Here is a 25,224-nt window from a genome sequence, read left to right on the forward strand (position 1 = left end):
CTGTTCTGTAGCTCTAAAAACTGCTGTTATTTCTGGGTGAAGAAGTCTTTATCACTGCGAGTATAATCACATTGAGGCCTCCGAACTCAAATTCTCCTTGTACACTTTTAGTCCATTTACAAAAGGACAAAAGCTCCATTCTACTCAATAATACTAAAATAGTGTAGTTTTGATGCTTATTTTGTCACGTCACTTGACACTTTGCATGATAAGCATTCTCAATGTGCTCAATTTTGAGTGTAATGACGGCAAAACACAAAATTATTACAAATATATTCATAGCACAAATTCTGTCTTATAACTTGTCGGATATTAGAAGTAACTTATCCAAAGTACACAACCTGTCACACAACACTTTTTTTTTTAATGCCATTTTGACCTCTACGCCACGCCGAGTGCATAATTAAGTGAGTTCCAGCTGGTGTTTGGTGCCCTGGGGAACGAGGTGAGAATAAAGCCTGCTGGAGAGAGAAGACTCCCCTTATCTCTCTCTCCCATCTCTCCACCCCACTGCCACCACCGTCCAACTCTCTTAGCATGCCAAGTCATGATGAGGGAGCTGCGAGAGCTTCTCTGCTGGATCTGACACACAGGGGAGAGACACTGACAGGTGTGCAAGGAGCAACACAGCAGACTGGAAAAGCCCTGCCAATCCCAGTGTGATGGTCGGAAACTTATACTGCTTTTGGAGACTCGTGTGAATGAATCATAATTGTACATACTCAATCACACGCTGACACATACCCACAGTCACGTGTGCTGCCTCAAAGCTCTTGGCAATTCACATTACAAAAGAAAAAAAAAAATCACCTGCTATGTCTAATATTGCATTTCAGTGAGGCATCAACTATGTTCTGAGAGAGACATATTCACTCATCCATCTCCTCTTCAAATTGGTATCTCCACAGGAATGCCCTGCAGGGCTCGGCTTTTCTGTTCTGCAATAAACAACTGTTTTCCCATTATGACCTGCAGCTGAAAAAAATGGCTTTTACACTCCAGTGAAGCCATTTTCCCTTTTACCAATACCTTTCATGTGTAATCCCTGTAATCATTAGTGGCGGTGGATTGTGAATGCACTAAAGTTAATTGTTTGAACATGAGGAAAGGAATCCTGTTCACCTAAATCAGGGCTCTCTGGGTTACATCATTTTGAGAAAAGCCTGCTGAAGGTTAAATGTATTCTATAGCACGTTTGTATTGTTCTGCCAAATTGTTTTTCAGTTTCCTTTAAGATGAGGTAACCCATTAAACAGCAACTTCAGTATTTTTTCAACTTGGGGCCTTTTCACCTTGTTTTTGTTTTTAAGTAAATGATCGGAGCAATATTTTTTTGAAACTGGTTCAGAATTTAGCATGTGCACTGCAGCTGAAGCTGCAAAACAGACTGCAATGTTACCACTTATGGCATTTGTGCACCGTCAATTTACATCCACAAAAAGTGCTTTGTTTTGCCAGTGAAAGGTCTGGGTTGTTATTGTAAATGTCTGACAACAACCCTATATGGAAAGGATCCCTACAGAAATAGACAGAGATAGAGATCACCAGAAACAGCCCCAAAATCATCATTTCCAAACCCACCAGACTCTGTTTAAATAAACAGTAATTTAAACTTGTAAAGAACCAGAATATTTTCACATCCAAGTTGGTAAAGTAAGGGCTTATTTTAACCAAACTAGAGTTAGTGATTGCTGGAACAGTGGAGAGACGAACCAAGTCAGCTTTATTGAGCTTCATTTTGCTTGTATCGACTTTGAATAATGACAGAATTACTGTTTTTTTAAATGGAGTCCGGTGGGTTTGGAAACACATTTCAGGATTGTATCTGGTTATACAAAAAAGCTTCTTACAAAATGGTCTCTGAAGGGACCATTTCCACAATATTGTCAGACATTGTCAGTGGCAAAAACAAGCACTTTTAGTGGAGGTACATGGAGTGCCCCAGGGATGATGTTTTTTCCCCCTCTCCATTAGCTTCACCCTGGTTCCCTCATCAAAAAGCCTATGGGATTTTTCCATTGGATTTCGTATCATTATGGATTGAATATAAGTTCTGTTGTAAACAAATGTTTATAATACTTAGAGGTTTTGTTAAGCAAGATAATCTTCACAAATGAACACCACTTTTATAATTTTTTAAACCTAAATGGAATCACCAGAAGTCAAAAGCTAATGTTAGGCTTTAACGAACCACACTATGGTAGCATGAATTAACGCTGTCACCACAACAAGACTGCAAAGCTATGTTTGGTTCTGTTCAGTTTGGGACAGTGTGATTATGTTCTGTAGTCTTATTTACCCACTTGCTAGCAACCGCCTTTTTGAAGAGTTCGCAAGTGGGGTATTTACTGACATATTTCATGTCATAGAACAAAACTTGAAAGTCTCTTCAGCTTGTGTTAACCACACACCTTATTTCAGGCATCTCACCAAAAACCCATTCAAAAACTCACTGACCGAGAGAACCAGAGATGCAAAAATGCTGACTCAACTCAAGATTTTAAGACTCAACCCTGGGGTACTTTATTGACAATGCACAATTGCACATTGACATTACATTGTAGCCAGCTGCAGCAGTCTTGCCTCATACAGGAACAATTTTAAAAATAGTTTTCTGTATAAGTCACATAGACACAAAAACATAGGAAAATAGAGTCCAGGTTGAAAAATACTGAAGTTATCCTTTAAGAGCATTAGGAGTCAATCTGTCTCCTGTCAGTAAACAATCAATTGTAGCAGTTAAGACCTTTCACATTTAATCCTGCCAACCAGCTCCTCAAGTCAGGTGTTGGCCTGCGGATTCATGTGTAATTAGATCACATACCAGGCATTAGCCGTCTCTTTAGCTTAAGTGGCAACAACACAACCGAGACCCTGTCCTGACAAAGAGGCCCAGAGGTACAGGACTGTACCAAGAGTCCAATTAACCACTGCTTGATTGCCCACCCAGCTGGATGACCCCTCAGGGGAAACATGCTGACATCCAGAGGGGTCCAACTGTGCTGCTGCACTCAGAAACAACCACACCCATATTTTGGGAGGGAGAGTGTTAATGAGGACGTTTGTCACTTGTTTGGGCCAGTTGAGGATCCCTTATGTCAACAGACGTGGGTGCGATGCAGAGATTTCTGAGATGGGATGGGCCGGGGTGTCAGCTCAGATTCTCCATCACCATGGCAACACAGTGGCAAGAGGAGCTAAGCAATTAAAAGTTTGTCAAGTTCAGCTCCGGCATGGGCAGGAAGCCAGCTTGACTAAATTACAATTACAGATCGAGCTCTTTGGACGGGAGGGATAATCTTGTTGTCAGTGCTTTCTGACTCTCTCTCACTCTCTCACTCTTTTTTTTTTTTTTTTTTTTAAGAGGAATTAATAAGCTCCCTTTATGCTGTCCCAAATCAAAAGGAGATACTTAAAATCAAAGCTCTGGATTAGGCACATTTCTTATGAGCAAAACACAGATGGAAACACAGCTAGGCTAAGACTCAAGAGAGCTTAAGCCTACCCACAAACCATGGTGACTCATCAGGTCACCTTTCTGTTGATGAGACTCAAGGAGGACAGAAAAAGATCATCTCCCCTCTTGTAAATGTCTGTTGTTAGATACTCCATGGGTTGCTAAGGGCTTGAGTGCAGGGAAAACAGGAGTCGGCTGCTCCTCTCAATAGTTAGTCCACTCCAAAACAAAGTGGCCTGTGCAGATACAGGGGCTACTTTTAAAAGAGACACCGTCTGAAATGAAGGGCATCGGCAGCCACATATTCACACATTCAACTGGCTGCTTTTATAGGCTGTTTTTTCTCTGCTGTGCATGAATCTGGTTTTAATACATGATGAACCGCAGCTACAACAAACCACAAAAGGTCATTTTGCTCCAGAGAGAGAGAGAGAGAGAGAATCACATTACCTTCAGTTCACTCCTCTGCAAAATTTACCTTAGAGATCATTTACGAAGAGCAATTTAAATGCAGGGGCGCTACTTTCCCAGCAAACACCTCTCACACCACCCGCATTCTGAGTGCCTGTGGGACTCTGTAAAGGTTTCGGATATTAATAAGGTTTAGTATCCTTACAGCCACTAGTCTGTAATTAGGGGAGAAAAGCAAAGGAAGGATATTTGCATGTGGAGTAATGAAAAAACAACAGAGAGTGAGAGGTGGGATGCGACAGCTCGGTGCGTAGAAGGCGAACAGATTGTACCGGGCAATAAGCATCTGCTGCTATCTGCCTGATTGTCAGTTTCAAAGTAGTTCTTTCCAGAGAGGGTTTTCTATCATTTATCAGCTTTTTTTTCTCTCCCTAGTCTCTAAGTCACGGGAGAAATCTACATCTTGCCTCGAAGTCACAGCGTGTTCACTGTTATGCAAGAAAGGGGTAAGCTGCTAAAATGAAAAGGTGGGAATCGACAGTGGTGTGACGGTGACGGGTGAGTGGCACTGGATAACACAGTGCTATTCTGAGGATGTGGGTGAGGATGCTCGCCCGTTTAGAGACCCTATGGGGGCCTCAGTCTGGGCACTATTCTCTCTGCTGCTGCCAATTTAGGAGCTCAGTGGCTCATTGAAGCTCCTCTTACACACCAGCAATAACTGAATTTGGGTTCAGTTTGAATTTTTTTCCACTTTTTTGATCGATACGTCTTCATTCTGGCTTCATATCTGGGACACTGCAGCAGCTAATCGAGTAATAATATCTGCAGGAGATTGGTTTGAGGTGGTAAAACCTCAGGACCATCTGTCTATCTTTGATGTTTGCATCGTCCCCTGACGCTCCACTCCTGCTGGTCCCGTTCCTTAAGGCCTGGTGGTAATTGGGTTACAGAGAGAGAGAGGAGAGGGAAGAGGAGGCGTCAAGTCCAGGTTTGCCTTGTCCCTCACCGGGGCCCACAAGCCTGTTCTTGATGTCTGAGACACAGGAGACAAACTCTGTCATTGCAGAGCTGAGTCATCTCCGAGGAGAGGAGAGGAAAGGAGAGGAGAGGAGACGAGAGGAGACGAGAGAGGAGGAGAGGAGACGAGAGAAGAGGAGACAAGAGAGGAGGAGAGGAGACACAATGAGATAAGAGAAGTGGAGATGAGGTGAGGGGAGACAAGAAGAGACAAGCGTGTAGGAAAAGACAGGATAGGAGACGAGAGAGGAGGAGATGAGAGAAAAGGAGACGAGAGGGGGCAAACGAAGAGGAGATAAGAGGAGACAAAAGGAGATGAGAGGAACAACGAGACCAGACCAGAGAAAGGATTTGGGCTTTAGAAGTTGACAACATAACTCCTTCCTCTCAGTATTTACACCAGATTCTTCCTCATCTGTAGTAGTTGGCAAAACACAGTCAAAACTTGTCCTCCCCTGAACTTGAATCAATGTGCCCTTCCACTGAAGCGTTGATGCATGACATTTGATTGGCCGCAAAAGACGCCTGCTTCCGAGGCAGTTATTTGAGATGACATGAATGCGTCCTCTAAGTAACAGTAAAATGCAATGGGTGGGCAGATCTGGCCTCTCCCATCTGCGCTCAGCTCCATCCATTACAACACATGCAGATGGGTCTTTAGTCTGTCATTAGCACACTACTGAATGGGTAATGTGTGCACGTGTGTGTGTGTTAACATGTAGCGGCACTTTACAGCCAAGCAATGCATCACATCTTAATCAGCTTAGCCAAGTTTTGATTTAAAGGAATTTTCTTTTTCATGTCATCATCCTATAACGCTATCTGCTTCCTCATTCCTTCCCTCTTTCTCTTGGGAGGAGATATGTTTCACTCCTCTGCACATTTCATATCTCTCAGCTCAAAATGTTTCTCCTGTGCTCCAATGCTCACATGCAATCAGTGAGTAAGAGAGGCCCTTGACCTTTCAAGATGCATGGATTTCCTGTCATGGCTACCGGTATAAGAGAGGATTTTTATAGCTCCGCGGTGTATCATTAAGCTCCATCCCTTCCTTTCCACCATGGTAGGACTGTCACTCACACACTGCTGTAAATGCACACCTGATGTCCTTATTACCTGTGTTGGTTCTCCCAGTGAGTATGGGAACTCTGACAGGCTTTTAGGAGCAAGGAGTGTTACTGTGACAACAGAGGGACTAAGTGAAAAGGGCTGTTATGAAAGAGAGAGGAGGCGTGGTGGAGCACAGGGGGGAATCGCGCCTCTCGACCCTCAAAGATCTTAAGAAACTCACACAAGCCGAGGCTGCTGTCAAACGGCGAGCAGCACATTCGTGTGTGTAACATTGAACGGAATCAGTTTTTTTTTTTTTTCTTGGAGTATTATTTCAAGTCTGGTGAGGAACTATGAAAACAACTCTGTTCTCACCTCGTGACAGATTTCCAATGCTGGCAATAAAGTCTTGTTACTTCCAACTCACAGGTACAAGTGATGAAATTCGGGCGGCTAGGCTGACATGTGGAGGGAAAATCTCATCTTGCAGTGCCACTGGGCAGCAGGCAGCGTCACACACCTGTAATGTGCTTTGCTGCCTTCGGTCCCTGCAGGGACGTCTCCTCTAACAGGGACCTGCTGAGAACATGTCAGCGGCGCTGGCCTTTGTCACATTGTCATCCTCTTCCTCACACACCACTCGTCTAATTATCATCCTCTAATCGTCTTATAATGAAACCGAATGAGGCCTGAGGTGGCCCGGGAAGCTCCTACAACTGCATCACAGACAAAAAATGTGTTTCATAACTATGTTACAGAGCTGTATTGCCTTAAAGGATAAATGATCAGCTGAATGAAAGAATCAATAGATAGTAAAGCAAGCTACAGTAGGTGTTTTACGGCATCAAATCCTTACTCACCGCTGATTGATTATCTATAATGTCAACAGACCACCTGCAGTGCTAGCTAATGCATCCCCAGGCAGCGGCCAAATTTGCTCATAAATCTTTTATTCTTTCACCTCAGGGGAGTCAAAAATGAACCATCTATTATGTCCGCAAAAGCTAGAATTTGCAACCAAACCAGCACACCCCCCTTGAATTATTGAATAAGCTTCCTAGAAAGGGACTGGCCATGCTTTGTGATCTAATATCCTCTCAACATATTTCAAAGTGAAGTGAAGTGTCCTTTTCTGTTTTCATTCCCGGCTGTATGCTATCTGTGCGTGACAGCTGGCTGTAATTTAGCGAGGGTTTGTGAAGGCAATCTGCTCAGCCACACCTGCTTTGGGACTTTGCACATCCGAAATGTCTGGTTATTTCCTCCACAACTGCCACTGCTAAAAGCACTTCTTGGACCAGGGTTTAGGATATTCCTATCACAACCTATGAATAAAATATCACACAGAAAGAATAACTGAAACAGTAAAAAGGAAGAAAAGGTAAAAGTTTTGGATTCACCATCTCATCACAGCAGTCAGGTTTGCAAATTGTCCTCTAATATCCAGAAAATTACGTCGGTTTTTGGAAGGCAGGACACGGCTGACCTTGTATTATTGAGATAAAACTCTGCAAAGACATTGATTGCCAAAGGCCACAACCTGTTTTATACAAAGATTTAGCATCTGCTAATGTCCTGCCTTCTTCCTTGTAATGCAAGTGCATTCATAATTAATGGATCCGCATCTACAAAAAGTTCATGACAAAAACTAAAAACCATTATAATTTCTTTAAGGCCTAATGTCATACTGTAGCTTATGAGAATCATAGTTTAGCTAACAGCATTATTTGGCAAGAGGAGAGGATTAAGCTTATCCCACTGTGACCCCAAAACTGATGTGGAGCTGTTTAAAAAAACAGAATGGACACAAGCACAGGATAGCTAAAGGGAAATTTTACCCCAAAATCAAAAATGCATGTTTTTCCTGTAACCTGTAGTGCTGTTTATGAGTCTAGATTGTTTTGGTGCGAGTTGCTGAGTGTTCAAGACAGAGATGTCCCGTAGCGATGTCTGCTGTCTCTCCAATATAATGGAACTACATGACACCTGGCCTGTGGGGCTAAGGGCTTGTTTATGCTCAATGATAGATACGGAGATTGCCAGAGCCTTCTGTCCGTTCTCTGTGTCCATTGTGTCCATACAGAACAAATCAGTAAAATATAATAAAATACCTAATGTACCTATATCGTCCTATAGACCTTAGCCGTCTACAACCCTGCTTTCTTTTTAAGGTACACCTAAACGACCTCCGTTGCCTTGCTTGTTGTTGTGTGAAACGTTTGACTCCGCCCTCAAGCGCCATGTATTGGCTGTATCTATGCTTATCAGAAAGGACGCAAAGAAGTATGAGGGCAGTATCATTTACAATGTCTGAAACTGAAACTATCTCCTTCCAGATATCTTGACCTGGTTACTCAAAATAATCGACAGATCTTTTTGTGAGCAGTTTTATGTAGAAAGTATTTTCTCTGCCATGAACCACACCCACTAACCATATCACCATGCAGAAGGTAGCGTGCATCCAATGCTAGTTCACCTCTGCTGGCTGAGCTAGCTAACATTACAGCTCAGCCAAGGAGGACGCCATTAATGTTTACATGTTGCGCTGTCATGAGCATGAGCCTTTCGTCCATGAGTAGATGCATGCCTCCTTCTGTGTGTTGATACAGTTGGCGGTTGTGGTTCAGTGGTAAGAAAATAGTTCCAACATGAAACTGCTCATAACAAGGTCTGTGTGTTACTTTTTGTGAAAACAGTGATTGCTGTTGAGTCCAAACATGACTGATATGGACGCACACTTTTACTTTCTCTTACTGTGGAAATCTAATGCTCCCAAATCACAGGTGAAGAACAAAGGCATTAAAACATTGGTCAAAGATTGGTGTGAGCTGATAGAAAAGTTGAGTGCAGGGACTGAGGCTCAGCAGGTGCACTGAGTGAATAATATATTTGTCATAGCTGTAAGTAAGATGTGCTAAACAAAGCACATCAGTAGTAGTGTTCAGTGTTTATTAAAACATTATTTAAAACAGCATGAATGAATGAACCACAAGCACATGACGAATTAATACACCCCCTCTGAGTCGATGCGTTGGTTTACGGTAGGGATCCTGAATCTCCTGAATCAGGGACGGCCCCAGCAATATTCAAACCCACAGCCTTTACTGTGGAAACAAATCACACATTTATGAATGTGCATTTGCTTCTTGCTGCCAGCTGTGCCTCTGAAGCGTGGGAATAACCATGTTAGCCTCTTCTCATGTTACCACCCTGCTGCAGCATCATCACTGCCTGTCTCTCTCTCTCTCTTTCTGTGTGGCGTAAGCCCCATCGATTCTGATGATTATTACAAGCTTAAAAAGGTCCGGCACTCCCTTCCTACTGTCATTCCCATTAATGAAGACCATTTTCCATTTAAAGCAAATGCAGTGGCATCAAATTCAAAGCTGGGTTTATTGGAGTGTCTAAATAAATTAGGCTCATGTTGCCTGACACGTGTTAGTGGTTGAGGAAGGAAGGTGGGATTAATAAAGGTCTTTCCCTCTGGTAGAAGGTGTAGGATACTTGCTTTAGAGGACTCTCTCTTTTGTGAAATCTGGACACAATGTATTCAGGCGAAAAACAAACCCCATGAAAACGGCAATTCCGACGGGAGTTTGACCTTAACCAAGGCTGCATGATATGACAAAAATATGAAAAATGGGAATAGTGTTAAATATCACAATAATGTTACATGCAATAAATTATAAAGATATTGTGTCTACTCAGTTCCGCCTGTCTGCCGCTTCCTGTATATTGCATAAATACAACAAAAAAGCACCAATAAGAAAAAGAATGATAGTTACATTTTAAAATTTCCTACTGTCTTTTAACTAACCTGAGTGCTATCTTGTAAACTTTCACGTTTTGCCCTAATGTTTATCATTACATAAAACATGATTTTTGGGGGAAATACCTGGCTTTTGTTGGCGAGTTTTCTCAGCAATTTTGTGTTACTCACTCTGCATGTGGGATTTCACTGCCTTGATTCTCACTGCGCCGAGTCTGAGCTTGTATGCATTCCCTGTACGGGTTTCAGCCATGCCACAAAATCTTGGTTGAATAGCCAGTTTTGTTGAATCTGCACTCCCCACGTCGTCATAGGTACAGTGACCATGTATGTAATAAGAATACTGGATACAGTGATAGAGGCAGGGTCCTGTTCATTCATATGAAATATACTCAGTGGTGCATGAAGCCAAAAAAGTTGACTTCCCAGGTGTAAAATTACCTGGATTTTATGCACAGTGTGGTTCACAGAGCGAGCATACGACCTCCACCGGCCAAGCCTGTTTTAGCCCTCTGCTAACTTTAATAGGGAAAAAATGATTTGCTCTTGCAGCTCTTCTACACTTTTAAAACATTATCAGAGCAAACAGATTAAGTCCTCATGGGGAAACGAGTCATTTTGCAGGGGTTGTAACACTCAAAAAAATATATCCACTGATTACAGACATTTCTTTCGCCATGTAAGTGAAAGTAAAAGTGTTTCTGGGCCTCTTGGCATCGCGAGAGGGACCTGAGAGTTGTAATTCCACTGGGTCTGCACCATAACCACCCCGGCATATGCCTGCAGTTGATTTACAGATGTCTCTTTCCAATATAAGCCTAAGAAAGGAGGTTTTTTTTGGGCACAATTGCATAAGGTGACAGACCTGGTAGCTGTAATTACTGGTTTTGGCCACCATGCTGAATTTGCTTCAAAGTTTCGGGCGACTTGCTCATGACAGCTATCTAGCGCACAGTGGATCCTCTGTTTTACAAAGGCTGTTTTCATGCACTGTTTTCCTTTGAAAAGTAATGCATCAAAATTTGTTCACATCCCACATAATCGTGAGCCAGTATTTCATACACAATCCACATATTTGGGAAGGCTGCAATCATGTGACCAAAGCATTGACAGGCGTAAAGAAGGAAGTGGTTTGTAAAGGAGGCAGGTTGGGAGAGTTGGATTGGTCACAAAACACAGGACTTTTCACAGGAGAGCAGCGTTTAGAACTGTGAGAGCTCTGAGTGAACTTTACAGTCATGTCGCTTTTCCTAAACCTAACCTTTGTTACTTTACATGCATAACTTTATGTTAAGTACGTAACTTTACATTAAGTATGTAAGGTCATTTGTGGGGTGCTAATATGGAGGATATCATACGAACCGTATGTGTGCATTTTCGTAGGATATCATACTTCAAACACTGTATGAGGATATGTTGCCCAACCAGAAACAAAATATGAGTGTTGCTGGTTCCACTATCCTGATCTACATGACGATAATGTGTGAGACATTTGGCATTCATCATAAGGTAGATGTTCAATTTTTTTTTTTTAGATTTTTTTTGTCCCAATGTCAGAAAAAAAACAATTAATTAAATCCTACTTCACTTGTCTGAGCATCTTGATCTTCTGAAAGACTGATTTAACACATTTTAATACCAAGTAAGGCTTTATTTTTAGATACATAAATTCAACGCCTTTTAAGACTTTTTAAGAATCCGCAGGTACTCTGAAAATGTGAGAATAGGTTCAGCCTTCATCAAGCCCAGCGTTAAAAGACAAGCGTCAGCATTGCTTCATCACTGAGGTTTTCCTCTCACTCAGTTTGATGAAAGTAATCACGGCTTTGTTATGGATTTGGCCTCTGTCGTATGAGTTATTGACAGAGCGATTGGAGTGGAAATGGGAGTCGGCACACAGCAAGGTCTCCCACAAGGACATTTTTATTATTTTCTCACCAAGAAGGAAGAAAGAGGAGAATCTGCCACTGATTATCTAACTCACTCACAATGTCAGACAGAGCAGCTTCCCTAACGTCACAAATTCGGTATGAAATCTCCAAGGACAACACTGTCACTTTTGACATATGGGTTGTTTAGACCTTTATGACTGCAGCTGTGACTAAACCGGACAAACACACAAGGGTATTTCAGTCATTTGTCCAATTAATTTTGGAGTATTTTTGCTGTAGTGACAGAGCACAACTTAACTGAGAACTCCCAAGAGGTAAAGCTACAGAGTCGGGGTGGTCTGAACTGGGGTTGGGGATGTGGTTTAGGGGTGCAGGTCGGCACTCTGGAGTGAGGCCAAATTTTCTGGTCTCTCCTCCGAGGACTTGTTTAGTCAAACGAGCTGCTCATGGTGATTAACATTTGGGGCCTGGGCGACTCATCTCTGTTTCAGCCTCGACCCAGAGACAATTACAGGGAGTCACACCACTCCAGCAACAGACACTGCATCATTACCTGTGGTTCAACAGAGCACAGATGACACTCTATCCCTCTCGGCTTGTCTCCCGCTCATCTGAGTCAGACCTTCTATTTTAGGGGAACTTTATCCATCTATCAACCCATCAGATGTGTCTGTAAACAATACAAACGGGGGTGTTGGCAGATGGCGCTGCGATTACTGCACATTTGTAAGGTTGTTGATCAGCGTACTTCATTTACAGTCTTCATTGTGTGACAAGCTGCACTGCTGTGTTATGCTCTTTGTCTTCGTCAGAAGTAATTAAAAGCCGTTTGAATGTCAAAGTGAATGAGTGTGATGAGATTCTTCTGTTATTTTTCATTCTTACAGAACTTCTTTTAGGTTCAGAGAAGAGAGAGTGCAGTCTAATGAGGCATTCAAAGATTAAAATATGAAATATCTTGTGATCGGGCAAGTAGCACGCAGCTTCTTTTCCCATCAGAGGACCGCACTTCATCAGCTGGATTAAGCATATTGAGGACATTCTCATCATCGGCTGGTCTGCCAATTCAAGGATAAAATAAATGCAAAAAAAAAAAAAAAACTGACAGCAGTGACAAAATACTCTTTTTCTTTGATTAGCAGTGTAGTCAGAATGAAAATGGGACAAGAGGAGGAGCATTTCTAGAAAGCATCCCTGGAGGTTTGAACTAGTAAGAGTTAAAGTTGCAGTTTTGAAGTTGAAGCATGAAGAAGAGCCAAGCTTATTCCGGAGGTGGTCTGATTTTAAAAAATAACATGGCTGTACTGCAGTAAGATGAAGGCATGTGTCTGAAAAGTGTCACTTCACTAAATGTGAGAACTCCACACTGGGGGATCTCTGATCACATGAGTATTTCATTTTAATACTTCTTTAAAGTTGTTATTTTGCAGGACAAATGAACCATCTGCTGCTGCATCCTTAATGCTCAATCAGCTATTAAATTTTCATCAGCCGAATTGAGTAAAAGCAGACTTATGCTCGTTCTGCCCGTTCGCTGCACGCACAAATGATTTGGTTAGCCACTTTAATGACCTGTGCTCATCAGACTTGGACGCAACTGCACTCCTGAAAACTAGATCAGTTCACAAAGTTAATCCATCTCCATGGCTTAATGACGCAACACCAGTCAAAGAAGAGAAAAGAGGACAGAAAACATTAATACAATTATAAAATAAACCTTGTGTAAATATGTTTTAGTATTATGAAAGGCATGTATTAGAAAAAATGATGAATATGTACTTGAACTTAAAATCACAGTCCCAAATTATTGGTTGAGTCTCCCCAAGCAACACTTTCCATTATGTTCCCTAAGAAATCTTTAAAGATATTGGTATTTCTTTACAAGTAAGCTGTATAGCCAAAAAAGTATGTAATCATTGTTGGTGGGGTATTTGGCTACTTGCTATACTGGACTCTTATTTTGAAAACTGTCAACACTTAAAGCAGTTGCTAATGACCTCGCTGTTTCACTCAGCTCTACACAGCTTCCTCACTCACTGTTTGGGCTTTACAAAACTTTCATAGCTCTTATAATTGTTTTCTGCCACAATATTTTTAATAAAAAAAGCTCTAAAAACGTATTGCACACTGCCTGCTCTGCACCAAAAAGCAAACACACAAAGTCAGAGTTAGAAAAGTTATCCATGTTCGGTGGCACAAAAAAGCTGGAAATGCATCAACGGGTTGCTAAAAAAAACTGCGTTTCGGGGCTGAGATGCAGCTAGAAACATAGTGACAGAGAGCTGGGAAACCATCCATGTTTGAGGGCAGAACACAGTGACAGGTTGCTAGAATGTTAGAGGGGAAGAAACGCCACTCGAAAAAGACAGCGACAGGTCGCCAGTAAAAACATTCATGTTTGGGGTCAGAAAGGTAACTTAAAACGCACTAATGGGTCTCTAGAAAAACACCCACGTTTCAGGGGAAAAATGCCGCTAGAAACGCAGTGATGGGTCAATAAAAAAATGTATGTTTGGGGTCAGAAACATCATTCAAAAACACAGTGTTGGGTTGCTAGGAAGATCCCCCATGTTTGGAGGAAGAAATGCAGCTGGAAACACAGCTGGAAATACACTGTCCGGTTGCTAGAAAAAAACATGTTTGGGGTCAGAAACGTCACTAAAAACTCATCGACGGGTTCCTCGAAAAACACCCATATTTGGGGGCAGAAACATTGCAAAAAACACAGGTATGACTCATTAAAAACACCCTAATTGTTGGGCAGAAACTGCTTGAAACAGTTTGCTAGAAAACACCTAAGTCTGCGGTCACTGTACACTGCTAGACATGGCTTGATGTCTTGCTGTTGTTGGACTCAAACAATGCTCTGCTTGGGAGGTGTCTCACCTAGATGTAACACCATCCACCGTCCTCTCCCCAAAGACAACTCATACATGTCTCCCCGTAACAACTATCACGGCTGTTTAACAGCTGATCACAGCAAACACGCTAGTCGAGGTAGCAGAGGCCTTCTAACTTGTATCTTTAACACTAATAATCACTACTGACGCCTATTTAATTAAGTAATAATCTTTGTGCCTGGTGATGTTCGAAAATGTTGATCCATATCTGCTGGATGTGTAATTAGAGTGGGCAAGCTTTTGCTAACAAGTTTACCACAACTTTATTAGGTGATACATCGGTGTTGTTTTGACACCCCAGGTGGCTAAAACAATTTTATTATGATATAAATTTCCTCCTTTTGGATCTGGCATCTAAGTGATTTAAGCTGTTACCCAGCATTCACAAATGATTATATAATCTTTATTGACTATTGGACATGGACTATTTTTCAAACAGAATCTACTCAGCAAGATGTCACCTGTCGGGGTCATACATGATGATGCGTCGCTCACTCTGGCTGGAGTCATGAAGTGTATGTAGTCCTGAATTTAGCAGGCTTTTATTATTATTACGCCTTTCTCATTACTATCTCCTTTCAAATGTTGTTTAATGTTTCCTTTTGTTTTCTTTACTTTAATCACTTTACTCTTCCTGTATTGATTCCCTCCTGACTGGCACTTTGCAAGATAAGTGCAGTCAAGGTATGCAATTATTATCTCTGTTACTGAGAATGCATTTATTTAAAAAAAAATGTGACAAAACCATGTGGGACTGTAACAGCGCGTTCTCTTTTTACATGCTATTTCTTACTAATCCAGTGTGTCAGCAGTACCGCGGGGTGACGGTTTGCCCAGCGAGTCACTGCTGTCAGACTGTCAGAGTGTCACCCTGAGGCACAGAGGACCAGCAGCTTTTAACACACTAATGTCAGAGCCGGTTCCAATAACCCATTCAGTATTTACTGTGCATTATGACACGGGAGATTATTCTTTATTAGCATCATCAACAACAGTTGGACCGGGCAACAGTTTCCTCACCGATGCTATTACACATCAAACCGAAGATAGATAATAGGTATGTTATCGAATGTGAAAATCCTCTACAAGTCAATTGCTGTCATTGTATCTGCATTTCTAATATTTTCATATAATCCGCTCTGTAGGAGTGCAGTGAGCTCCCTCAGTGTCCTGCAGAGAGGTTATTCAGAGTACAGTAGGAGGCATTTAAGGCAGACTCCTTCCCTAGCGCGATTCCAAGCAGCCTTTTCAGCATGTGATAAGTGGGAGGCTCAGGGGGGGTTGGAGGGCATTTAGAAGCGGGACGCAGTGGTGCCAACCAGCAAACTCCCTATTAACATCACCCTGTGCATGCATATGCAGCTTTAAACTTCAGCGTCCCAAAACGAAGCAGAGAAACACTGGCTGCATTATTAAATGTGCTCCTTTAAGAACACACTGTCAGCAATGTGCAAACAGGGAGGGAGAGCAGAAGAGGCACTGGCACAGGAAGGACTTTTCTCACTGGGGAAAAGCCTTTTATTGCAGACAGTGATTTTCTATGGATGAGGTGAATAATCCTGTCAACACAGTGCGCAGGCTGCCAAAACACTGTGAATTATTATCCAATTATGATCTGTTTTTCAGTGGACTTCCAGGATTTTCATGTGTTGGTCCTTCTGCTCAACTGGGAAGAATAGACAGGCCGACACATTAAACACACATGAGCTGGTTATATAAGAGATTGAGCTTCATACTGTTGTTTTATCTTATTGACCCAACTAGGAAAGCAACCCACACTGGCACTTAGCATACAGGCACACGGGCTTCAGCGTGACCCTGATAGTTCAGCCCATACCACGTCAGATAAAGGCTCCTGTGGCGCAAGTGGAGACGGTGTTAAAACGGTCATACATGATAAAGCACTGGGAGAGCTCGTCCCTAAAGCTGCAGGAGTGATATGCAGAGTGTTCGGCTGGACCGCGTTATCTTAAGTGCACACGGGAACAGCGAGTATTGGCCCATACTTAGACACCTCGGATGGTGGTTGGTCTTGCAAGAGGAGAGATATACCCTCCATGGGCCCCAGGGGCACTTCAGAGAGAGAAGAGAGTGTGACTCATGGGGCAGCAGCAGAGAGACAGGCATGCTTCCTTCTGACCAGCACAACTACATCTATTCTGTCTTCTTGGACCTTTTAACCCAAACTGCTGCCAGTCCCTACTGTGCTCTGCAAGTATACAATGTGTTAAAGTAATTTCTCCTGCCACTCCATTTAAATTCTCTAAAGTAATGTGAGTGCTGTAATTTTATACATATTTCCAGTATGTCCATGTCATCCACACTGTAGGAGAAGAGTGAACTCCCTCTGTGTCCTGTCTCTAAATCATCCTGAACCCTACGAGCTGATAGCCAATGGCGTGGACAGTGTGGGAGGTCAACATTGACAGTAATTTCCACTTCTCCCGACCCTCAGGCATTAAAAGATTCAACATCTATCCACTCTGAAGGTATGATATGTGATAACAGGTGTGATTGCTTGTGTTAGTCCCCCCATGGCTGCAGCTACAGGAGCACAAATCCATGTATCACAACACTGTAATGTTCATGTAAATGTAAATTCAAAGATCCGTCCAACTGATTTAGAAACTGTGTTTCAGTAAGCCATTAAAAACCACATTAATCTTTATATCCTTTGTTTTATATTCTCCCTTTAGTCCTCTCCTCTAGACATTTAGAAGCACATACATGGATAAAAATACCAAGTGATGATAAAAAACGTGCTGGATATGAATAAATGAATGGGGGGACATGATGTCTCAGAGGACCAGATATTTTTCCAAAGATGGAACGCTTGAAATGAGCTTCAATTATTAATCAGCAAGAAGCACAAGAAAGGCTGAAAGAAGGAAATGGTGGGTGGGGGAGAAAAAGAAAAGAGAAGAGTAGTAAAAAAAAAAAACAACAAGACTTCAGCAACAATAGCAGCTCTGTGAGGTGGCTTTAGCCACAGAGGTGCTTTGGATGAAATGATAATATGAGCATGCACACACGGTCAATGTATCATCTGTTCATTCAATTCCATCTCCATAACTAAAAAACTAAAAAACAAATGAGAATTTTGTTTTTCTGTATAAACCAAATATTGAAAAAGATGTTAACAAAAAACAAGTCAAATTTATGTTTTCCTTTATTTATTTATTTTTTTTCTTAATTCCGATGGTGTCATTCAGCTGCGGCTCCGCACTTCACACGCGCACCTTCAGAAGAGTGACGCTCAGAGTTAAGAACATGATGATGGAGAAGATTTCAAAAATATTTCAGGTCGAAAGTTAGTGGTCGGTGCGCACCCCACGTCTCAACATTACCAATAAATAAAAAGACAAAACGCACAAAACAAATAAAGTTAAAGATGAATTTGACTGATGGCATTTTCCCCAATTTAAAACAAAAATATATCGTTATCATCAACTCTTTTGGCCACAATAATTACGTATTGAAATCTGATATCGTGCCAACCTAAAATGCAAAGGCATCTCTCAGTGTCACCGGTCTTTTCTAAAATCTGCATGCACTCAGCACCCGCAAATATCATCCTCTGAACAGCACAGCCAATAAGTGATAAATTAGAAAAACAAGCGAGAGGGTCGTTCTGAAATTGTGTCCAAAATACAAACAACAGTAGGCATAATGCAAAGCTTGACTGCATTGTATGACCTTGGGATCTAAAATGAACAAATGTCACAAAGGTGATGACACAGCCGTACGTAGGTTTGGAATAACATTACTTAAGTGAAAGCTGAGTGGTGGGGGAGTACAGTGAAGGACATAATTCTCAGGAGTGGCACGAATCAGTTGCACCTAATATAAAAACACCCAAAGTGGGCAGATTTTATGAAAAAGAAGATTAAGCATGTCCAGCAGCAACAGCTTCTTAATTGTCCCTAACACCTGTTAGATGAAGAAGTCCTACATCAAAAGCTACCTAACAGTAATCCAGGCAGGACATATTACAAGAAAGGAGACACTTGCCACCATCAGACGGTCACCAAAGTCAGCAGGATTCATCCTTTGATGACTTTTAATATCTGTATAAAATTCCATGACAATTCATCCAATACTTAGTGAGACATTTTAGTCAAGACAAAGGGGTGGACTGACCAACCCACAGACTGACATTACCATCTTAAGAGCCATGACGTTAGCGTGAATAAAATATGGATTTTCTGTACAAATATATCTCACAGATGGAGCTGTTAAAGCACCGCACTGATGCATCAATTTACCAACAAAGAAAAGAAAATAGTGTATTGAGCCAAAACACATTTGCAATTGACAACCAATCTACACTTTCTGCTAATGAAGTTTACACACACCCAAAGGCCACTAGCACCAAGAGGTGCCTTTGAACTTCCTGCCAGATCTCATTACTAATATTTACCCACTAATGGCTCCTAAAACTCATCTGGATAAAAGTTTTGCGTCATTGTACCACACGTACGATGGCTATAATACCCGCCTTCAGGTACGAGTTGACTGCCAAGAATTATCCAATCAAACATTTAATGAACTGAATAAAATGAAGAGGGGGTCTAACAGCATTCCTTAGCTCTCCGTGCTTTGGTCCTTTGGCGACAGTTTACTGCGTGTCAAAAACCAGGCAGCCGTCACGGCTCGGAAGAACCAGTCTTGGCCCCCGAGTCACAGAGGCAAAAAGGGGAAGACACGCACACACGCACTTAGGGACGAGAGCTATTAATAGTTTGTGAGCTTTACCCCATCAGAGCAGTAAAGTGGACTCTCTCCTCCGCTTAATTGCAGTTCCCGCACAGTAGCGCTTCTCATCATGATTTGAGTTTTTGTGCGTCTCTTGGTGCCAATCCTATTCATCTACCCTGCCATCTTCTGTCTGCTAAGCATGCCAAACATAGAAAGGAAAAACACAACAACCGGAATGGCTACTGTGTATTAAAGCCGCATTAAGCTTGAGTTCCTTTGTGTGTGTGTGTGTGTGTGTGTGTGTGTGTGTGTGCATTTCCAGCATGTGTGCAACCTACTTCTTCTGTTCGACCGAAACTTCTTGAGGCAATAAGACGTCCTGCAGTTATTGGATTGTTTTGCCTCACTTCCTTTTTTTTCGTGGGAGGAGAGAGACAGAGCAAGATGCAGCACCTACACTGCATGGACAGAGACAACCTCCTCCCCTCCCAGCCTCTCTAATGGCTAAATACATCACATTCACCTTCATCTAACCGCCCACACAGTGAACTTAACAGTTTTGCTACAGATATGGCGATATATGTATTTTCACCCATACTCTCCATACATTTCACAAAAGGCACTGCCCACACTTTGAAATATTTTCATCTCATGACTACACTAGCAGCCTTGCAGTAAGGTGCTGATGTCTTCCAGCTGACAGAGGCTCAGTAGCTTGGGGATGAAGCTGCCAGTGTTTTCCCAGGCGGCCGAGCATATTGGTGGCCATCTGCCTCTCTGCAAGCAGCGCATTCACACTGCGCCAGGCTGCCCACCCACAGAGTCCAGAGGCCGCGGGCGCTCTGCCCTCAAAGCCCCGGCACCTCTCTGTCATTTGGCCTCTTTGACATCTTGAGCTAGTGAGAGGTCGGGATAAAACTCAAGAAACTACATCCATTAAAATGAAACGTCAGGTACTAAATTAAAATCATATCTTTGTTGTCAAATTATTATCTCTTTGTAAAATGCTTTCTTCCACAAAAGCTTCAAATCCAAACTGGCGTTTTCAAAGCAGGAAGGGGCAGAGAGAAAAAAAAAAAAACACCCTGTCACTCTCAGAATCATCTGTCTGTTGTCACTGCGTATGACTAAAACATGAAATGATGAATATTCCCTCCGGCAGCATCCTGACAAGCAAAAACTAGCCTCTTAAATGCGCTGCCTCCAGGCATGTGTAGCATTACATAATGAAGCGCTGCCGTGAAATCTTTGAAGATACCCAGTTTTACATGCAACTACAGTATGTTCTCACTGCGGCGTGACAGCTTCTTAGAATACATGGAGGATAATGACAAAACTGAATAAACAATGAATGCGTTACATGTTGAGATAGGCACACACAAATATTTTTGACAGCGATGTGACGCCTGTCATGAAATCTGGGCTTCAGGGACAGAAGCTGTTGTATTTGTCTCATGGCGATCACTTTTCTTTTTATTTGATTTTTGATTATCATTCCCAGTTTCCTGGCAGAGACTTTAAGAGACTGGAAATGACCACTGTTACCCTAACAACTTGAGTATTTACAATACACAAGTGAAATGTTGCTAGAAATGCACATCCACTTCCTTTTCTGCTGATGTGTGGCACTCTCAGAGCACACAAACGCCGTGGCATCGTAATCAGAAGCAGAGATTAACCAAGTTTCCGAGTACAAAGGAGGTCCTGACAGTTTTTGCGGGTGAGCCGCAGACTGGAGGTGTTTTTTACAAAGATGGAGGAAATTCAAGCTGTCGCCAGTGACACAAGCCTCCTTAGAGAAAAGTTCTATACCGCTGAAGCAGCCGCCGTCAACAATTATTTCACATCCTGTCGCACCCACCCCTCCACTAATCTGTTTACATCGCTATATAAATGGACAATCATTAGGAGCAGGATGAAACAACAGATTTGGGACAGTGGGACAGGATCTGTCAGCTAGGGCCTGCTTGTAGCACACTTTTTTTTTTTTTTTACTGGGACAGCAGGCTCAGCGGTAGCAGTAGATCCCGTAGTTTAAGTCTGATCAAAAGACACTTTTTTTTAAGTGGTGCTGTCATGGCGCTGGCAGAAAAATAACAAGCTATTCGTCCGTCAAGGAGGAATAACCACCCCCTCATTGGCTGTTCCCGATCCCGGCCCCCGAGAACCAGCTACTTCCTCCCCGCCGAACATCCACGTAATTAGCTACCAATGCCGCTCACCCTCTCCAATCAAACAGCGGCTATTGAAAGTGAGGTGCCATGGGGACGAGGTAATTACCCTTGACACTAAAAGGACCTCTCATTCCCCAAACCCTTGCTGATGGGATTGAGAGCTTATTAAAACATTGGAGGGCTGGAGTTTGCCCAGATAGTGATGGTATGATGGTTAGAAGAAGGGCTGAGAGAGAGATTTCGTTTCAAGATGGTTGAAAGAGAGGTTTCCTGACACCCGAGCTTGTGGTAGATACGAACTGATACGGATCGGTGGGCTGTCAGGAGCCCGTCTACGGGTCATTGCCCCGCGGAGAATGCTTCTCTCTACATATAGGCCAGAAACTGCAGCACACACATAGAGTTACCTTTCTGTAGACGATCATATTGGGGGAGTCGTCCTCTGGATCAGTGGTGCCCACGCCTCCCTGGTCTCTGGACCCCTCCGCCATTTTCACTCAGTCCTGTTGAAGAAACACATGGACCACATGAGACATCCGCTGGACGGTGAAAGAACACAAAATGAGGACTTGATAAACATCAGTCAGCATTTCTATTTCCCCCTGGGGAACCGAAAATTCCTTCGGCTTTTATCGTCATGACATTCAGCTGCCAAAATGTGTGCTGCTGTCTCAGAGAGGAGACGCCTGTCAGAGTAGGGGCAGATAAGAGAGCTCAGGTAGGCTGATGGAAGCTGAATATTAACTAAGCTGCAAAGTCAAATCTCGAACATGCAACACCGCAGTGGCTCCAAACCAGCCGTACTCCCGGGGCACTTCTGCAGTTACCATGAAAGATTGTGGAGTAGCTCAACTAATATGTTTTGGTGATTCCAAAAAAAAATCTGACGGCTAAAAAGTCATGAATAAACACATAACTTGTTGAAACAGGTAAACTTAAGGGTTCATTGTGTATAATTTAGAGGCATCTGCTGGCAGATATGATATAAAATATTCATAAATATAGAGTCTAATCACCTGAAAATAAGAATTGCGTTTTAATTACCATAGAAGAAGCTGTTTATATCTACATATGCAGCAGGTTCTCTTCCGCTTAGGTCGCCATGTTGTTTCTACAGTAGCCCAGAAGGAACAAAACAAACACTGCTCTAGATGCTTCGGCCACGGTTGCTCTCCTACTTGCTTGGCATACAAATGAAGTTTCAGCTTTGCAACCTCACTGCTAGATGACACTAAATCCTACACACTTGACCTTTCACTGAACAAATGGTTAAATAGTTCATGTGATGCATCAACAGTTGAACTAGTTATTAGTCTGCGTCACCTGCGTGTAAGACTCTGATACATGGGATGATTACGTTTCATAGATCAAGATATATGTTTTGCATTTTAAAGTATGGGATTTGTATTACTGTTTTTTTTCTCTATTTACTTTTTTTCTGTGTGCTTTATTGCATTGTTTATTTTAGTTTTATCACCCTGGGCAGTTTGGATGGCTCACCACAGCTGCCATTATTGAGCTTGTGATCTGTGTTATGTGTAAATATGGGTGTGGTTTGCACTTTCCACACATTCTAACCCGACAAAGATCCAAAAAGAAGCAAAACATCCTCCTTTACTCTCACTTTTCGTTTCACCCCAAACTTTCAAACTATCTTTATTTAGATTTTTTTTTTTTAGATTTTTTTTTTAAAAATGTATTTCTCATTCATTTAATGTATCTGTGTCCTTTAATGATTTGTTACTCAGTAACATCTGTCCGTCTATTGCTGCCTTATTTTTTTGTATTTTAGTATGTCCACATTGTCTGCACATGTATCCACTAAATGTTGAATAAAGGGATTTTTTTCAATTGTACTGGCATTGCTTTTTTCTTAATGCACATATAATAACTCCTTCAAAATGTAAATTTGGTTGAAACTTCTGCCACTAAATGTGGGAGAAGTAGTCCAAATGTGAACTTGACCACACTGACTATTCAATTTTATAAAAAGACATATTGCAACAACATTTTATGTAATCAGTTGTGTCAGATAACATCAAAATCACTTCCAAAGAACACAAGTTGAGAATCGCTGCAGTACAGTGTATCAGCTCGGCTCAGGGGACTCAGGATGGCAGTAATTATGTATACGGCGCAGATGTGTGCCTACAACACACAGTCAGTATTGCTGTGAGGAGATGAGTCATCTTTCCTCACCAAAAAACTGATGTTCATAATGAATGAACCCTCACTGAGGTGATACTGACAGTTTAACTGCGGTCCATGTGAGCCAATATCTTTGTTGTTATTGTTAAGTGTTGGCTCCATTAGCTGCAATCATATGATGGTTACCTCTGATTTGCCTGCACTCCCCACAATAAACCCCCCTCCCCCTTCAGGCTTCATGCTTTGAGAGCTGCTGTTAAGGGATTTATTTACAGCCCTTACACAGACAGTCCCCATCACTTTCTCTTGCTCCTCCATCCCTCGCTCACTCCTCAGGAGAATTAATTCTGCTTAACTAAGGATTTCCATAACCTACACTGACGACTGGGCTTCAATGAGCCCCCTTAGCCCCGTCTACCCTTTGCCATTGAAGGCTCCTGTGTGCATTAAACGGGTTAAACCATTTATTAGTCCTTTAATCGTGCTGAGAAAAGAGAGGTGAGGGGTTGGATTACACAGTTCGGCACATTCATAATTTTTGGTACTTATGAAACATAATGTGCGAGAGGATAAAGATGCCGGGGAGAAAAAAAATAATCGTTCTGCCTCACTGGGCCTCGCCATTCAATGTATCAGCTATGTGTCTTCAAAAAAGAACTATGAAGGAGGGGAGAAATCACATAGGATACAGATGATAGGCACACATGAGCGGGCACAATATGAAAGCTTCATACATTAACTGAATTAGTAACACTGCATCTTGCCAAGGGCCAGCCGCTGGCAAGGGATTTGGAGTAGTTGAATTATGTAATTGTAGCCGTGCAATGTTACAAGTCTGAACAACTGCAGATAATGGCTCTGCTGGAGAGGGGGGGGGGGGGATTGAAATTGTTAAAAGTCACCAGCTTGTGCAGCAGCACACATGTAAGGCTTTGTCACCATAGTTGAGCACTTTAATCTATTACACCACAGAGCATGGTGATGCGCATGAGTGAATAAGTAATCATCCGCTCTCGCTTTACTGTTTGTTATTGCCACCAGAAGTGCGGAGTGCAGCACTCCCCGTCGGTTAACACGTCTGTGCTCTTTTTAGAGTCTGAGCACATTAGACAGCTAATCTTTACGTCCACCTCAAGGGCCGTATAGAAAGGCAGGCGGTATGGATTGCATAGCACCTGCTTAAAAGAAACAATAGTGAGCCAATAGGTCCCTTGTGGACAGGAAGCTGTAATTCTCGGGAACAACTTCCTCCCGACTGAGCTGCTTAAGCATGCAAATCAAACTCCACAGAGAGGCCCATCTGAGATGTTAATTGAAAGCTTGTGTCAAAGGGAAACAGATGGAATATGGACAGACAGCGCCAGCATCTACTGCACAGGTGTGTCTTTCCACCTCAAATCCAATCATTTTATGACACAAACACGAAAGGACAATGCACATATTCACAGGGCAGAACCCCCCCCCCCCCCCCCCACCCACCCACCGACCCCCTGCAACAGCGCAAATAAGCAAGCCAGAAGACGCCTGGTCAACTGAAACAAACTCAATAAACCGCCAAAGAGTTCACACACACACACACACACACACACACACACACACACAGAACAATCCATGCTCCAGATACAACCATATTGTGGTTATGACTTCCAAAGCCATGTTCAATCTCAGCAGGCGAGCAGCCGAGTGCAACGCAGCATCTGTGACA

General features: G+C 42.4%; 1 protein-coding gene across 1 annotated transcript in view; it reads right to left on the bottom strand.

Moving 5' to 3' along the window:
• Positions 1-25,224, bottom strand: part of LOC121953607 (regulator of G-protein signaling 6-like) — a 107,206-nt gene that overhangs the window by 77,144 nt on the left and 4,838 nt on the right. Inside the window, exon 2 of the mRNA XM_042500788.1 lies at positions 21,779-21,874. Coding sequence (XP_042356722.1) covers positions 21,779-21,862 — 84 coding nt within the window. The 5' untranslated portion in view covers positions 21,863-21,874. The remainder of the gene's footprint in view (positions 1-21,778; positions 21,875-25,224) is intronic.

Source organism: Plectropomus leopardus, chromosome 14 (genome assembly GCF_008729295.1).
Source record: "Plectropomus leopardus isolate mb chromosome 14, YSFRI_Pleo_2.0, whole genome shotgun sequence".
Lineage (NCBI taxonomy): Eukaryota > Metazoa > Chordata > Actinopteri > Perciformes > Serranidae > Plectropomus > Plectropomus leopardus.